Source organism: Ahaetulla prasina, chromosome 12 (genome assembly GCF_028640845.1).
Source record: "Ahaetulla prasina isolate Xishuangbanna chromosome 12, ASM2864084v1, whole genome shotgun sequence".
Lineage (NCBI taxonomy): Eukaryota > Metazoa > Chordata > Lepidosauria > Squamata > Colubridae > Ahaetulla > Ahaetulla prasina.
In genome coordinates, this window is record NC_080550.1 from 2338352 (window position 1) to 2355412 (window position 17061).

At 47.8% G+C, this 17061-nt stretch overlaps 1 protein-coding gene across 6 annotated transcripts in view; it reads left to right on the forward strand.

The window, feature by feature from the left end:
* Positions 1–17061, forward strand: part of GSE1 (Gse1 coiled-coil protein) — a 273191-nt gene that overhangs the window by 210040 nt on the left and 46090 nt on the right. For 4 of the 6 annotated variants that reach the window (XM_058155622.1, XM_058155624.1, XM_058155626.1 and 1 more), the window contains one exon: positions 10035–10253. The exons of the other annotated variants lie outside the window; for them this stretch is intronic. In XM_058155622.1, the coding sequence (XP_058011605.1) occupies positions 10035–10253 (219 nt within the window). The remainder of the gene's footprint in view (positions 1–10034; positions 10254–17061) is intronic. 6 annotated transcript variants of the gene reach the window in all.

The window sequence follows — 17061 nt, forward strand, 5'->3', positions numbered from 1 at the left end:
GGGGGAGCAGAGATGATGGTGGAATTCCCCATGGCAAAAGAGTCACATGGATGTGGGGGCAGGAGAAACATTTCTTGGCGTGCCCATCAAAAGCTGGAGAAATTCAGATCCATCTGTCCAACGATTAAAATGGACTTAGATGGGCAGCGTCTTTTCTTGGGCCTCCTTGATTGAGGAGAGGGGACCTTAGAAGACTCAGCACTCCACTGGGGCCGTCATGTGGGGTTTTAGCTAGGTGAGATGTGAGCCGTTCCCAATTTTTCATGGACTGTGGGCCAAGTCCGTGTGGCCACTGGCTGGCCTTTTCACATTCCATAGGCTGCTAAACATGGTTGCTTTGGGTGATGGTTGGCCTGTTTGACCAAGAGATTGAACGACGCGCAGAGCACAAGAACCAACGTAACAATGGTCGATGAACAGTAGTGTCATGGATTACCGGAGGCTATGTAGTAGTCATGGACGTGGTGGCTCAGTGGCTAAGATGCTGAGCTTGTCGATCGAAAGGTTGGCAGTTCAGTGATTCGAATCCCTAGCGCCGCGTAATGGGGTGAGCTCCCGTTACTTGTCCCAGCTTTTGCTAACCTAGCAGTTCGAAAGCACGTAAAAATGCAAGTAGAAAAATAGGGATCGCCTTTGGTGGGAAGGTCACAGGGTTCCGTGCGCCTTTGGCGTTGAGTCATGCCGGCTACATGACCACGGAGACGTCTTGGGACAGCGCTGGCTCTTCAGCTTTGAAACTGAGATAAGCACCGCCCCCTAGAGTCGGGAATGACTAGCACGTATGTGCGAGGGGAACCTTTACCTTTACCTTTATCCACCTTACCTCTGAGCAAAGCTGCCCTCTATCAAAGCAGTTTCTGGACAGCTGTCAACTGTGAGAACATCTCGAACTCTGCTGAGGCTCTTGCAGATGGTTGGGTGGCATGGTGGAAAACACAGGCTTGAGAATATTTATCTACTTGACAGGCTTCATTTTGTACACAAGGCATGCTACTCACTTAACCTGGCATTATGAGGTGGCTGGTTGGGTGGACCTTTTAAGGGTTTTGCACAGACTTAAGACAACTCGATTTTAGAAATTGCATCCTGGAAATAGAGAGGGGTTTCGGAGTTTCTGGCAACTGAGTGGTTTCAGGATTTTATATAGGGGGCTGATTCACTTCTATAGGTCTTATTCATGGGTCTCCCATCCACCCAACTCCATGGCTGGGGAAATGCTCTGTCTAGTTCTGAGGTTTTTTTCTTTATCTGGAAGAATATATGCATATGCAGTTATGGATTTCCAGAATTAAGTCATGTCATGTTGTGAGGATTTAGGTGGTCTTTTCACTCACGTTTTAATGAGGGGCTGAGGCAAAAAAAATCTAACTGCCCCTTGGATGATACAAGGCATAATAAAAACCGGGAGTCAGGTGTTTTGCCCAACCCAGATTTAATTCCTAAAGCTTGAAATGAGAAGGGTATGTGAGTGAGTTTCCCACTACACGCCACTGATCTAACCCCAAATTGATAGAAAGACTTCCAGCTGTCATCATGTGGTCAGTCAATGCTTGAGGTCCACGCAACCCATCATAAACCTGGACAGCTCTGCAGTGAAGGAATGTGCTTTCTCGGTTTTTCTGGTTGGAAAAGCTTCATGTACGTTGTTCTGTACCACAGTGGCAGTACAGCAGCCTGTGGCGCAAGAAAAGTCAGGAATTTCAACTAGCAGATGATGAAACCCTGTCAGCTAGAAGCAGATTTAGAAGCTCCTGTCCTTAGGACAAACTCTGAATGAGTAGGAAGGAAAGCCACCAAGCTGGTTTGGTAGGCCTTGGAGGGAGATAGCAAAATAGGCCTCGATTCTATTCATGGGTGGAGAAAGCCAGCCTCTTCAGTTGAGGTTCCTCACCCAAAGCATGGAACTCTGTGTTTTTCTAGAAAACTTCTATTACTCAAGAGGGAGATTGCATGAACTATTCCTAGGCTGAACCTATGAAGAAACAGACATTACCTAGAGAAGAAAAGGATTAGGTTTTGAAGATTCCCTCTGGCCTGTACAATCAAATGTGGTATGAAGAAAATAGGGGTCATTCAGTGAAGCTGATTAGAATGAGAGATGAAAGTACACTTTTCCACAGCACATAATTAACCTGTAGAGCTTATTATCGTAGTTTGTGTGATGGTGAACTTGGATGGGTTTAAATGGGGATTGAATTAAGTGTTACGGAGAATATGAATATTTAAGTCTACCTTGAACCTTCCGTGTTATCTCTGGGGTTGGACGTATGATTCAGGTATCGGCGGAAGATGAACAGTGATGAGAGAGGACTACGTGTTCCATCTCCTTTTGACAAGAGTTCCACAATTGGCCTCTGTGAGAAATTAAATGTAGGAATAAGATGGGCGTATTCCAACAAGGCTCTTCCTATGAATATCTACACTTTGGCCAACAGGTCAACCATAAAGATGGCTTCTTTGGAATTGAGAAGGTGAAGAAGAAGGGAAGAAGAAGTTTTTGTTGTTAGGGACTGTTGTTTCATGATAGAATGGAATAGAATAGAATAGAACAGAATAGAATAGAATAGAATAGAAAATAGACTAGACTAGACTAGACTAGATTAGAAAATAGACTAGACTAGAAAATAGACTCGACTTGACTCGAGTAGAGTACAGTAGAGTAGAATAGAATAGAACAGAACAAAACAGAACAGAACAGAACAGAACAGAACAGAATAGAATAGAATAGAATTTTTTTATTGGCCAAGTGTGATTGGATACACAAGGAATTTGTCTTGGTGCATGTGCTGTCAGTGTACATAAAAGAAAAGATAGGTTCATCCTTCATGTTGTGCGGTGATGTGTCTACTCGTTCCAGCTTGTGTGCAGGTTGAAGCATCTTACAGAGTTGCTTCATTATCATGGAACTATCCAGGGAAAGGAAAGGGATAAGGCTGGCTACTCCAGATTTCCTCCATTCCTAAATCAGCTATTGCTAAATAAATCCCTGGACTTGCTTTTAGTTTCGTAGTGGTGCATATCTTCTATCTCCACAGCTTCTTTCTGTCCTGTATCTTGAGGATGGCTCTCCTTGAGCTGAGCACTTGGGCAATATGGAGATTTAGCATCTAGAATTGGAAAAACCTTGGAGAGAAATTTATTTATTACTCGTCTATGCTGTCGCTAGTCAAGAGGCTCTCGGCAGCGCACAAACGTAGAGCATAAAACCTCCACGGTACCATAAACAAATAATGGAAACAATCAATATTCAGCATAAAATGGAAGCAGTCTACAAAAACCTAATACGATGGGGTCATTTCCTAATTAAATTTCAAAAGCTCTCTGGACAGCATTTGTCTTGACCTGCTTCTGAAGGCTGTCACCGTTGAGGCTGAGAATGTTCTTCTCTAGCCCATGGATCATGATGGAGAAGAAGCCTCTTCTCCTAGTCTCAGTCCTGCTAAGGTCACAGAAGTGAAAGACCATGCACCCGCATCTTTTCCAGGTGGTTTGTCTTGGAAGGACCCATTCTGGCTGGATGTAGCATCCATATCAAGTTTTAGAGGTCAGTGCTTTCAACCAGCCCTTGCAATTTTACCTGAAAACCTCTTGGGACAGGTGTAGTGCCTTCGTGTTGTATGTCATGCTCACAAACCTACAGGCCACTGCATTTGTTTAATCCCCGCATGCTTTGAGTGGGATAGGCAGTCCTTATGAACACAATTGTGACCGGAACTTCCATTGCTAAGCAAGGGTTATGTGAGTTGCACCCATTTTAAAGACCTTTTCTGCCACGGGTGTTAAGCAAAACAGTCTTTAAGTAAACCATGCGATCATTACGCGAATCCATCTTCCCCCGTTGACTGGGCTTGTCGGGATGTTGGTAGGGAAGACCGCAAATGGCAGTCACATAAGTGTCCCAAATACAGGCTGGTTTCCAAGCGGCCCAAATTTTTGACCACGTGACCGTGGGGATGTTGGAACAGTCACTCAGTGCCAAAGACTGGTTGTGAGTCCACTTTCTTCAGTCCCGTAACTTCCAGCTGAGCTGCCAAACGATTGATTGCGAGTGGAAGAGCAGCTGCGTTTAGAGGCAGTCCCATTCAGGAGGGATTGCAGAGGTCCAGCCGAGCCGTGATAGCAACCTTGAGCCACCTTGCAAGCTGTTCTTGCGACAGAGAGTAAGGGCCACCTTGTGGAGCTAAGCGAAGCGAAGGGACATCATGTGCTGTTCTCTGGGGCTCTGGGTACATCATATGCAGACAAACAGGGAACTAAGGCTTCCCGTGTCGTTTCTCCCTCCCCCCCGCCCCCAGGCTAGGCTTGTTCCCAAGGAATGATAAAGATGCATCTTTGTGGGCCCCAGAATTCCTGGGCTGTCCTTGTTCATAAACATTCCCCCCCACAGTAATAAAAAATTACCCAGAAGGGGTGATTACGTGATTTGGACCTGCAGCTGAATTGGAGGAAGGGGGGGGGATTGTATCCTGCTGAGCTCTGCTTCCCGTGGTATAATTATCCCAAAGGGGGCTGTCAGGGGGGAAAAGAGGGGGCAGGATTTGGCACTTGAAGAGGGGGGAAAGGGGTTGGCAGCCGAGAATTCATCGGAGCTATTAACTGGTAATTACAAAGCACCAAAGTCACAAACTCGGAGCTGGGTGCCTGTGAAGAGCTGGAGATGAAAGCAGAGGTAATTATGGAAGCCACAGGCGGCCGGCTGAGCACTGATAAGTAATGCTTCTTGAGCCATTTATGGGTTGTTGGGAGCTTGCGAGCGGGAGGAACATGGGGATGGGAGGTAAGGCAGTAGGAGCCGCTGGCTTTCCAGAGAGGCTGGTCGATTTATGCTCAGTGGGGAGAGTCAGAACCTCCAAGGAACAAGATAAGTTCCAGCAGGATTACATTGTTAGAAACATGTTTCTCAACCTTGCCAGCTTGAAGACGTGTGGACTTCAACTCCCAGAATCCTCCAGCTGGCAGAGCTTTCTTTTTGTTTTCTTGTGGACGTTTCACTGGGAGCATCCTCGGTGCTAGAAGGGAGTGGGGAGAAGGAGAAAGAGGAGGACAAGGAGGACTGGAGTGTCCTCACTGTTCTCTGAGCGTGGTTGTTTTCTTGCAGACCTCTGATGACCCATCAGCGTCAAAAGCAGCGAGCGTTGTAGCCACCAGCATGGAGAGCGTGTTCTAAACCAGAACTGTACACAACACAAAAGGGGAAAGTGGAAAAGACATTTGGCCATTCTGAACCTCAGCACGTCCAACCTTCTCGTGTCTACGTAGAGTCGCTCTTAACGTTGACAAGGTGGCATCCAAAGAGGGGACTTCTTTAGGCGAGATGGTTAGATAGAAGAGACACCATGGCTCTCAACATAACAGACCCTATCCTCCTCCTCCTCCTCCTCCTCCTCCTCCTCCTCCTCCTCCTCCTCCTCCTCCAGCAGCTGGAAGAGGACAGCTGCTGCTCCTCTCCCCAGTCCTCCACCCCTCCGGCTGATGCTGCTTATACTGCCAGCTGCGGTGGGAGTGAATTGATCTCAGCAGAACTGGGAAGAGTGCCTCGTTTAGCGGCCCTGTGTGTAACGAGGGCAGAGAGGCAGAGGCCGGGTCCCAGCGGGTGAGGGCAAGCGGTAGAGTTCAGTCCACTGCTTCCCTAACAAGCCCTCTTGGATGGCTGCCTGTCTGAAACTCTTTTTCAGAGACAAGGCATATGTTTCTGTACAAAGACGACTTGGCTCTTGGCCAGCCAGCTTCCTCTCGCCTCTGCCTAAAACCCTGGTCAGGGTTTCCTGCTAAGCAGTGACCGCACTTAGATGGAGGGTGAATGGACGGGTCTCTGTGTTGAAGCTCCAAGGATTTTCTCCTGTTTTTATTGTATATCACCCCGTGCAGCACGCTGGTGCTCTTCGTGCACATTTTGGATGAAGGAATCTCCCCATTTTCATCCCAAAGTGACCGTCTTTGATAATGACAAGTGAAGCCTGAGTGCACACATTTGCAAGGGTCCTGTTCATGAGCGTTGATTGATTGATTGATTGGCCAAATTTATAGGGCCGCCCATCTCACCTGAAGAGAGTCTTGGCGGGTGTGCAATCAAACCAAAGAATGAAAATATTTCACAAACCCCATTTAAAACACCGTGCGGAAAGCATTCTTCAGAATTTTTTGTTTTTTATTTGCATTTATATCCCGCCCTTCTCTGAAGACTCAGGGCGGCTTACACTGTGTTAAGCAATAGTCTTCATCCATTTGTATATTATATACAAAGTCAACTTATTGCCCCCCAACAATCTGGGTCCTCATTTTACCTACCTTATAAAGGATGGAAGGCTGAGTCAACCTTGGGCCTGGTGGGGCTTGAACTTGCAGTAATTGCAAGCAGCTGTGTTAATAACAGACTGTCTTACCAGTCTGAGCCACCAGAGGCCCGTCTCAATGGTTCCAATCCACAGCTCTGCTCCGTTTCCTTCCTGAAGATGCGTGGAACTTCCAACTCCCAGAATTCCCTAGCCCCCAAGGATTCTGGGAATTGAAGCCCAATTTGCTGAGGTTGAGAAATCCTGCTTTAGGGGCATCTAGAGTTTCCAAAGTCTAGGGCAGGGAGAGGGCAAAGGGAGAACATCTCCCCAGCTGTACTTGAGCTTTGTCCCTGGCTGGGGGTGGGGAGTTCCCCCACCCCTCATCCTGCAACACAAGCTGAAGAAGGATGCTAATTTTAGCTTTGCTAATGAAGCCGTTAGCTGGCAATTCTATTTTAAGGAACCCAGCATCAGCAGTTCCTCTCTCAAAGACAGGAGACACTGATATTCCAGAGGAGAAGGAATGGCATCTCCAAGAGGCTGGAGGTTGAGAGAAGCGGGTCAGGGACGATCGATTGGCCCACCCCTCCAAGGAGTTTCCAATGTCCTCTTCTTGGGATCCCAAATCCGGAGTTATTTCTGGTCCTCTGAAGGTCTAAAGGGTGGAACGGGGCCTTTTAAATCCTAGGAAAGGACAATGGAAATTGTGGAGCTCAGGAGGGGACTCCCTGACGAAGGAGCATCAAAGGATAGAGCTGGAAAGGACCTTGGAGGTCTTCTAGTCCAGCCCCCTGCTCAATCAGGAGCCCCTACACCATTTCAGACAAGTGGCTGTCCAGTCTCTTCTTAAAAACCTCCAGTGATGGAGCACCCACAACTTCTGGTGGCAAGCTGTTCCACTGGTTAATTGTCCTCACTGTCAGGAAGTTTCTCCTTAATTCCAGGTTGCTTCTCTCCTTGATTAGTTTCCATCCATTGTTTCTTGTCTTGCCTTCTGGTGCTTTGGAAAATGAATTGAAACGCACGTACCCCTCTTCTTTGTGACAGCCCCTCAGATACTGGAATACTGCTATCATGACACACACACACACACACACACACACACACACACACACACACACACACACACACCAGTCCTTCTTTTCTCTAGACTAGCCATAGCTAATTCCCACAACCGTTCTCCGTGTGTTTTAATCTCCAGGCCTTTCATTTTACCCAACTCCGCATCTGATCTTGGGAGCCTCTCTCAGCCCAAGGAGAAATGACCTGGGTTTTTCAGGCACATCCGCTCCCTCCCAAACTTTCTTTCTCCCCCCCCCCCAAAAAAAAATAATAATTTCAAAGTCTGTCTTTCTTGCGCTCAGCCTGGTTTCTTTCCCTACCTTGCCAACAGATGGAAGACCCGTCAGCTACCTTCAGGCTGCGGCTGTGTCAGCCTTTTTGATTTCCTTAACCCAGTTCTTCACAGGAGGCCTGGATTCATTGTTCCCTGGGCGGTCACCCCCCCCCCTCCCTCGCTCTCGCCTTGCTTCGAGGACATTTTCTGGAAAGGCTTCAGCCTCTGAAGAAAGATTGCTGGCAGCCAAAAGCGAAAAATAATCCAAGAAAAGAGAGTGTGAGACAGAGAGAGAAAGAGACTCACTTGCCTGGGGCTGAAATCCTGCAAACAGTTTTCTTTCCTTTATTATTATTATTATTATTATTATTATTATTATTATTATTATTATTATTATTATTATTATTATTATTATTATTATTATTTTGTTTCTGGTTAGGCTGCTGTTTCATCTTATTTATTTATTTATTTATTTATTTGATTTGATTTTTATACCGCCCTTCTCCCGAAGGACTCAGGGCGGTGTACAGGCATAATAAAAAACCGTCAATACAATATACAGATTTAAAATACGATTTAAAAAACTTATTTAAATTAGCCCAATGATTAAAATTTACCATACTAAAACCCCGTTTAAAATTAATAAATTTAAGATTAAAATCCCGATTTAAGCCAGCCCCGCGCGGATAAAAAGGTGAGTCTTGAGTTCGCGACGAAATGTCCGAAGGTCAGGTATTTGGCGTAAACCCGGGGGAAGCTTGTTCCAGAGTGTTGGACATTTTGCTTGATTTGACTGGAAAGGTGGGGGAACTCTCTTCTGGCTGGGTCTGCAACCAAGCCGGCTTACCTGAAGGATTCCGGTCACCAGAAGAATGTTTTATTTTTAAATTTCTTTATTTCTTTATTGAATTGATTTGCCACCCATCTCATAGCAAACATCTCCTGGGTAGCAAAAAACGCAGTGGGATTCCACCCGCCTGAAATCCTTTGTGGGTCATTTAGTTACTGTTCAAAGTTAAAATGGTGCTCAAAAAAACTTGACAGGACCATTTTTCACACTTAACGACCGTCTCAACATCCCTGTGGTCAATTTGGATGCTTGGCAACTGTATTTGTGACGGTTGCATCCCCTTTTGCGACCTTCTGGCAAGCAAAGTCAATGGGGAAGCCAGATTCACTCAACAACTGCGTGACTAACTTAAAAATGCAGCGATTCGCTTAACAACTGTGACGGGAAAGGTTGTAAAATGGGACAAAACTCACTTAACAACTGTCTTGCTCAGCTACAGAAATGTTGGGGTCAATTGTGGTTGAGGGCCTCCCGTAAATCCAGAGGTTGTGGGAGGAAGGGCACAGGATACTGGTGAGGTGGTGGGAGATGGGGTGGATGGACCTCGGTGCCCTATGAGCGTGGCTAGCCTACATCCACAATTGAAGTTGTCATCTTTCATCTGCCTCGTCAGTTGGACTGGACTTAAGGCATCGTTTTGGTAGATGATGAGGTTGTGAAAGGCTTTCCACAAACTCATGGATCTTCTCCAATCTCATTGATGCGGCCAAGGAAATCCTTGGGGTCATGTTAACTTGGACATGTTTCTAATTACCTTGAAGGAATGAGCAGAGAGGCACCTTGCTTCCTTGCAGGCTTGTTGTGTCGTATGTGAAAAAGGCGGGGTGTGTCTGTGTGTTTGTGCAACATCCTAGGAGCTGAAAGTACTCTGTTCTTCCTGGAGGCCACTGAGCTCTGGAAGGCTGGGTTAAGGAGGGATCAATACTATGACCTGGTTCTGCAGATGGAAGAATAAGAATCTCATCCCAGAGACTCTTAGATCAGACGATATGATCTGTGGATCTCCTCTAGCAAAGCAGCTGATTGGAGCAGTCCATCTTTTTGGCAAGGTGGGAGGCAGGCTGTGTCCTAGAAGTTAAGAGAGTATGGCCATGACAGGCATGAGGGTGAAGGTTCGTTCTCCGAGCTTGTGGGTTGGTTTCCTTCCACGACAGGTATCGCCTGGACCGTCCTACCTCAGATATTGGTCCTTTGTCTTCTGCATAAATTGGGTTAGGGAAGCTTTTCCTTTCTAAGCTATGGTCCCCCAGGTTTTCTCTTACAAAATGCCTAGGCAACCTTGCCACCTTTAAGACACATGGACTGCAACTCCCAGAAGTCCATGCGTCTTAAAAGGTGCCAAGGTTGGGCGACCTCGGCATAGACGCTTCCTGGAAAGTCAATGCAGAATTATTTGGGCATCCCAAGAGGTCATCTTTCCTTCTCCCCTCCCTTGTCCCTTGCTCTTTCCTCTCCACGTGGTTCTTCGGCGCCTGGTTGGCCCCTCTTGGTGCGTGTGTGTGTGTCTCTCTGTGTGATGCAAGTGTGATGCCTTCTCTTCCAGTGACGCGGCTTCTTTTTCTCATTGTTTCAGGCATGAGCCATGAGCCAAAGTCACCCTCTCTAGGAATGCTTTCAACCGCCACCCGGACTACCGCTACCGTCAGCCCCCTGACCCCTTCTCCTATCAATGGCGCCCTCGTGCCCACTGGCAGTCCGGCAGCCAACAGCACTTTACAAGTCCAGGCCGTGCCCTCCTCCAGCTTTGCCGCCGCCTTGCGCAAACTAGCCAAACAGGCCGAAGATCCCAGAGGTAAGAGAGAGAGGGGAGATGTTGGTGATCCTTTGGGTTCGGAGATCGAGGGGGGCCAGCCAGGTAGGGCAACTTCAGTAGAGACAGGAGGCATCCCAGCCCTCCCCAATCTTGGTATCTCACCAGTTTTTGACTTCTCACCAGTTTTCTTGTTCCTCCTTACTCTTACGAGTGAGGCTGCCACCAAGAAGAAGGGGTCAAATTATTCTCCAAAGCACCTGAAGGCAGGACAAGAAGCAATGAATGGAAATTAATCAAGGAGAGAAGCAACGTAGAACTAAGGAGGAATTTCCTGACCGTGAGAACAATTAACCAGTGGGACACCTTGCCTCCAGAAGTTATGAATGCTTCAACATGTGGAAGTTTTTAAGAAGAAGAGATGGGACAACCGTTTGTCTGAAATGTTTCAGGGTCTCCTTCTTGATCAGGGGATTGGATGAGAAGACCTCCAAGGTCCCTTCCAACTCTGTTATTCTGCTATTCAGAGCACCTGAAGGCAGGACAAGAAACAATGGATGGAAACTAATCAAGGAGAGAAGCAACCTGGAATTAAGGAGAAACTTCCTAACAGTGAGGACGATTAACCAGTGGAAGGACTTGTCACCAGAAGTTGTGGGTGCTCCACAGTGGTAGGATTCAAATAATTTAACAACCGGTTCTCTGCCCTAATGATTTCTTCCAACAACCAGTTCACCAAACTGCTCAGAAAGTTAACAACCGGTTCTCCCAAAGTGGTGCGAACTGGCTGAATCCCACCACTGGTGCTCCACCACTGGAGGTTTTTAAGAAGAGACTAGATAGTCATTTATCTGAAATGGTACAGGTTCTCCTGCTTGAGCAGGGGGCTGGACTAGAAGACCTCCAAGGTCCCTTCCAGCTCATTCTATTCTATTCCAAGTCTTTTTTTTTATTGAAAAAGTTTTACAAAACCTTTTTCCCCTCCCCCCTCCTCGACTTCCCGGAACAAACACAAGGTATAGTTAAAAACAAAACAAACATATACTAAAAAAATTTCCCTCCTAACTGAATTATACTCCTACAATTCTCATCAATTCCTAACCTCCCCCAAAACAATCAATCTATTCCAAGTCTTCAGTGTTCACAAATGATACAATTTCTATCGCTGACGTTGAAAGGTGAATAGCAAATTGAAGGTGCCCTTGAAATATTTTAGCTCATAAGATGGGGCAAATATCACTTAACAAATATTTCACTTAGCAACAGAAATGTTGGGCTCAACTGTGATGGTAAATCAAATTTGCATATTGCCCCCCAACAATCTGGGCCCTCGTTTTACTGACCTGGGAAGGATGAAAAGGCCGAGTCGACCTTGAGACCCGTCAGGATCGAACTCCTGGCTGCGGGCAGAATTTGCCTGCAATGCTGCATTTGAACCACTGCACCGGCAGGGTTAAATGTGTACGCTCTAGAACCCTGCTCTACAGAGGCCAAGGAATTACACATCTCCTTTGAAAGCCACCCACAAACTTTAGGGAAAGCAGCCAACTCTGAGCCACGAGCCTTGCAAGTCCATGGGAACGTTCAGGTTTTCTCTGATCCTTTGGCGAAAGAGTCATTGGAAGAATTAGATATGGTCATGTGGCCATCTAGACAGCAGAGCCAGGACATCTGCAGGAGATGGGCCTCACAGTTGAAGCCCCACCATTCCCCTAATGCCGTGATGGCGAACCTTTGGCATGCCCATGTACCGGCCTGCCTGCCAGAAGTGGCACGCGAAACCATCCCGCGAGGTATGGGCGGCCCCACTGGCCTTCGCATGCATGGGAGCGGCAATACCTGGAAGAGCGGCGGTCCATCGCGCATGCACGAGCCGGCACCCAAACACCCAGATACCAGCATGGAAGTGCGCTCAACAAACAGCTGGCCATCACACATGCGCACAACCTCAACCCAGACGGTCAGGTGCCGGAACGCCGCTCTTCCGAGTTACGCTGCTCCTGCACGTGCAATGGCCAGCTGACCGGCACACCTTTTATCACAGGAACGTGGAAGAGGAGTCTGTATCTTGCAGGTGCAACACCCGGGGAAAATAAGAGAGTAGGACTTAAGCAAGCATGCCATCATGACATTTTGGGCTTCCCTTGAGTCTTTCCTTGACGCTATGACATTCTCCATCCTTCCCAAAGCCAACGGGATTTCCAGAACCCCTGTCCTCACATATACACACCCCGATTTGTCATGAGCAGAGGACAAGAAGTTGTGTGCTCTTGGGGGAGAGGCAATGTTCGCATCTGGTTTCTAGAAATCCCCACCTTTCCTTCTGACCCCATAGGAGGGGCAACAAGAGCTGAATGAATGGATAAATTAATCGGTGTCCTTTTGGCCGTGGCTGTGGGTTAATCATTTGTAGGGCCGGAGAGTGCCAAGCAGCTGAGGTCAGTGTAGACGTGACATCATTGACATGTTGGAAGAAGGCAAGCTTTGGAAGAAGACAAATTGGTCAAAGAGCAGGAGGGTCAGAGAGTAAAGGCTGAGGACCAGGAGAATGACCTGAGTTGGGAAGAACTGGAGGATGAAGTGGCTTGAGAAAGAGGGAGCAGGAGAAATGAACTCTTGTGCCTTCATGGAGTGCCTTAAGGAAGATTTTGATTGCTTCTTCCAACCCTCTCTTCTCTCTCCCTCCTTTTACCTAGGGGGCTTTTTTAAACACCCCCTACCCCAGTTGTTCTAAGCTAGGGGTTCTCAAACTGGGGTCTGAGGACTTTCGGAGGTCCTCAAGAAAACCCTTTCAAGAGCGCCACAAAGTTCAAATCAATCAATACTTTATAAAATTTCTCCATTTTAATTTCTCACGTAGTCAATATCGATGAATAGAACCTACATGGCTCTTTCCTCCATCACCTTTAAGATGGTCAAAGGTCCTTGAGACCAAAACGCTGGAGACCTGATGCTCCAATTAGAATCACCCCAGGAAGATCTTATTCATGCATCTGTCCTTGCATTCCTTCATCTCCTCATCCTTGCAACGGATTCCTCCCCACTTCTCCAATAGATCGAGGACCCCAAAGGGAAGGGCGAGAGGCTGAGCCGGCCTCTTGAACCTCTGAAGACAGAGTGGGATAGAAACGCCGCATCCTTCTAGAAGGACATTCGGTGCTCCGGTGTCTAATTCTGGAAGGAGGAAATTGCTAGTTCAGGACTCACCGTTGCCAGCAGCGGGGATGGTTTTGCAGAGCAAGCCTGGATGCTTCTCCAGCCCCATCCTTTGTAGGGCCAGCCAGGTCTCTCCTCCTTTTACCTAGGGGGCTTTTTTAAACACCCCCTACCCCAGTTGTTCTAAGCTAGGGGTTCTCAAACTGGGGTCTGAGGACTTTCGGAGGTCCTCAAGAAAACCCTTTCAAGAGCGCCACAAAGTTCAAATCAATCAATACTTTATAAAGTTTCTCCATTTTAATTTCTCACGTAGTCAATATCGATGAATAGAACCTACATGGCTCTTTCCTCCATCACCTTTAAGACGGTCAAAGGTCCTTGAGACCAAAACGCTGGAGACCTGATGCTCCAATTAGAATCACCCCAGGAAGATCTTCTTCATGCATCTGTCCTTGCATTCCTTCATCTCCTCATCCTTGCAACGGATTCCTCCCCACTTCTCCAATAGATCGAGGACCCCAAAGGGAAGGGCGAGAGGCTGAGGGCCCATGGGAACCTCCTGAGCCAGCCTCTTGAACCTCTGAAGACAGAGTGGGATAGAAACGCCGCATCCTTCTAGAAGGACATTCGGTGCTCCGGTGTCTAATTCTGGAAGGAGGAAATTGCTAGTTCAGGACTCACCGTTGCCAGCAGCGGGGATGGTTTTGCAGAGCAAGCCTGGATGCTTCTCCAGCCCCATCCTTTGTAGGGCCAGCCAGGACTCCTCCTGGCATTCCTCTCCTCACCCATTGCTCCTTCCTCCCCGCTCAAAAGCTTGTTTTATTTTTAGCCATTGAATTCTCTTCTCTCCCCCGCCGCTTGATGGGCTAATGTCTTTCCTCGGCATTGTGTCTCGAGGGGGCAGTTTAAAAATTCAATTCAGACGGAGTAATCCAAATGCCATATCATTTGTTGTACCCCCAGAGAAAGTCTGGAGTGAGCCGCGGAAAAGAATCTGTCCTTTCCCCTGCAAATATAGGTCTCGTTGCCGCTGCTATGCTTCAGTGAAATTTTATTTTTCCTAAGGCTCCTAAATCTGTTCTCTCACCATCCAAAGCTCCTCCGCTAAATAGCAAAGTCGGCGGCTGCTGGGTGCCTGGATGGTGAAATGCACATCTGAATATTTTGCTCTTTAATGGGCTGTTTAACTGGGGCCCGGTTGAAGGCAGGAGCCAGCAGGAAGAGATGGGGATGGAAGTCAGCGGAGCAGCAGAGAGAAGCTTGCTAGGGGGAAAACAAATGATGATGGAGGAGGGAGGGAAGGAGGAAGAGGAGAAGGAAGAAAAAGAGGAGGGGAAGAAGAGGGAAAGAGGAAGAGGAAGACGAGGAGGAGGGGGGAGGAAGAGGAGAAGGAACAGAAACAGGAGGGGAGGAGGGGGAAGGAGAAAGAGGAGGGGAAGAGGGGAAGAGGAGGAAGAGGAGGAGGAGGGGAAGAGGAAGAGGAGGGAGGAAGAGGAGGAGGAAGATAAAAGGAAGAGGGAAAAGGAGAAGGAGGAAAAAGAGAAGAGGAAGAGGAGAAAGAGGGAGGGAGAGTGAGGAGGAGGGGAGGAGGAGAAAGGAAGAGGGGGAGGAAGAAAAGAGAAGGAAGGAGTAGGAGGAGGAAATAATTGGCTATAATCTAGATAGGAGGGAAAGGAAAAAGAGAAAAAGAATAGTTTAATCTAGGAAAAAAGAGGAGAACGAGGTGGAGAAGAAGAAGAGGAGGGGGAGGGCTTTAATCTAGTCCAGGGCAGAGCTACAAGTCAGAAATAGCTTCTCTTTCTGCTTAAACCTTCACTTGCCTTGACCTTTGAAAGCAACGATGCCCTCTTCCTCTGGAGGAGATGCCAAGCAGCCACCACCTTAGAGGAGGATAGATAGAAAGCTGCCCTGCTCAGCAGCCGTGGCAGATGCTCCCTGAGGTCCCACGTTTGACAGCAACTTGCTACCCAAGGTCTGCTCTCTCTGGAGGCAGCGGCCTTGAGTGATGGGTCTTTGGCATGGAGGCGCCATGATCTTATTGCTGAGCAGCTGTTCCTTTGCAAATAAAAACAAGGGGTGGGGGAGCCCAGCTGGAATCGGATGGCAAACGTCCACATTCCCTTTAAGAACCGTGAGGCTTCCTGAAGGTAAAAGGAGGGGCTTTGTTTTCCCCTTCCTGGTGTGCAGATATGAGCGGAGCAGAAGAACCAAGGTGTGTCCTTCAAACTTTGGGCACCTTCCCATCTGGGTTCCCATCTGGTTAACAGAAAGGAGAACCCACCATGGGCGGACACGTATGGAAGAATGGGGTGGATCAGTAGCATTTTTGCTCGTTCTAAAAATTGGGGAGGGGGACTGGAGAGCCAGGACACTTCACCTGTGTCTGCTGCATTGTTTTTGAGAGTGGACGGGCCAGCGGCAGCCAGAGGCTTCCATCTCCTGAAGACCCAGGAGTCAACAGATGGCTTTCCCAGCGGGGGAAGGATGAAATGAAATTGTGCTTCCCAGCACTGTAAAAATCCACAGCTTGCGGTTGCCAGCTCAAGGCCACCTTGAAGTGGCGGTGGTGGGGGCTCCTGACCCCCACCTGGACTTCCTCACCACCCCTCCACCTTCTTCCCAGCATCTGGGAGACTGTTTTGGCACCCGAGGTTCCACCATGCCTGTTCCTTTCTTCACACAGAGGGTTCCTTGTGCCTAGCAATTATCTAAATTGGAGTTGAGAGTCAATGAAGAATGGCTGGAATGCAGCCCTGGGTGTTTCCTCACAGGTGAGCAATTCTGTGCTCACAAGAAGAGCCAAAGGCAACCTTCCCGGAGCAAGGAACAACCTGGGGCCTTTTGAGGATTCAGTGCAGCTTGGAGAGAGAAGGAAGGCTGGTGGTTACTCTCAACTTCGCAAGCGTAGTGGCCGAAAAAGCTGTTTGTTTTTTTTCTCCGTATGGAAGCAATTTCTCTAGGCGCCTACTCTGCTCTATAGATTCATCCCATATGCTCAGCTTGGGGCTCAGAGTGATTCTGAAGAACAGAATAACAGATTTGGAAGGGATCTTGGAGGTCTTCTAGTCCAACCCCCTGCTCCGGCAGGAGACTCTGCATCATTCCAGACAAGTGACTGTCCAGTCTTTTCTTGAAAACCTCCAGTGATGGAGCAGCCACAACTTCTGAAGGCAAGCTGTTCCACTGGTTAACTGTTCTGTCAGGAAATTTCTCCTTAATTCTAGGTTACTTCGCTCCCTGATTAGAATAGAATAGAATAACAGAGTGGGAAGGGACCTTGGAGGTCTTCTAGTCCAACCCCCTGCTCAGGCAGGGCACCCTTTACTTGTTGTGACTCAGGCCCAAGTAGGTAGTAGGAAACTCAGTCAATGTAAAAACAAACAAACTTTATTCGAACAGCTGAGAATTACTTCATTCTCAGCGTAGTCCAATTAAATTAAAGCAAATTCCTCCCAACACAATTCCTCGGTCCTATCACCAAGCTTGGTCCAATTAGGCAAACTGCCAAAGGCCTTTCTTGGCAAAAGTTCAGAAGACACCGATACAAAATAAATGCAACAAGACGATGCTATCAAGGTTGTTTTCCGGCAAAGACCCAAACACCGTTGCTGGTCTTTTAAGCCTTATGGGAGGGGACAATAATCTTTTGGCCCTACTCCCGAGTCGTCCTCTTTGCTTGAGCTGCTCTTGCCTT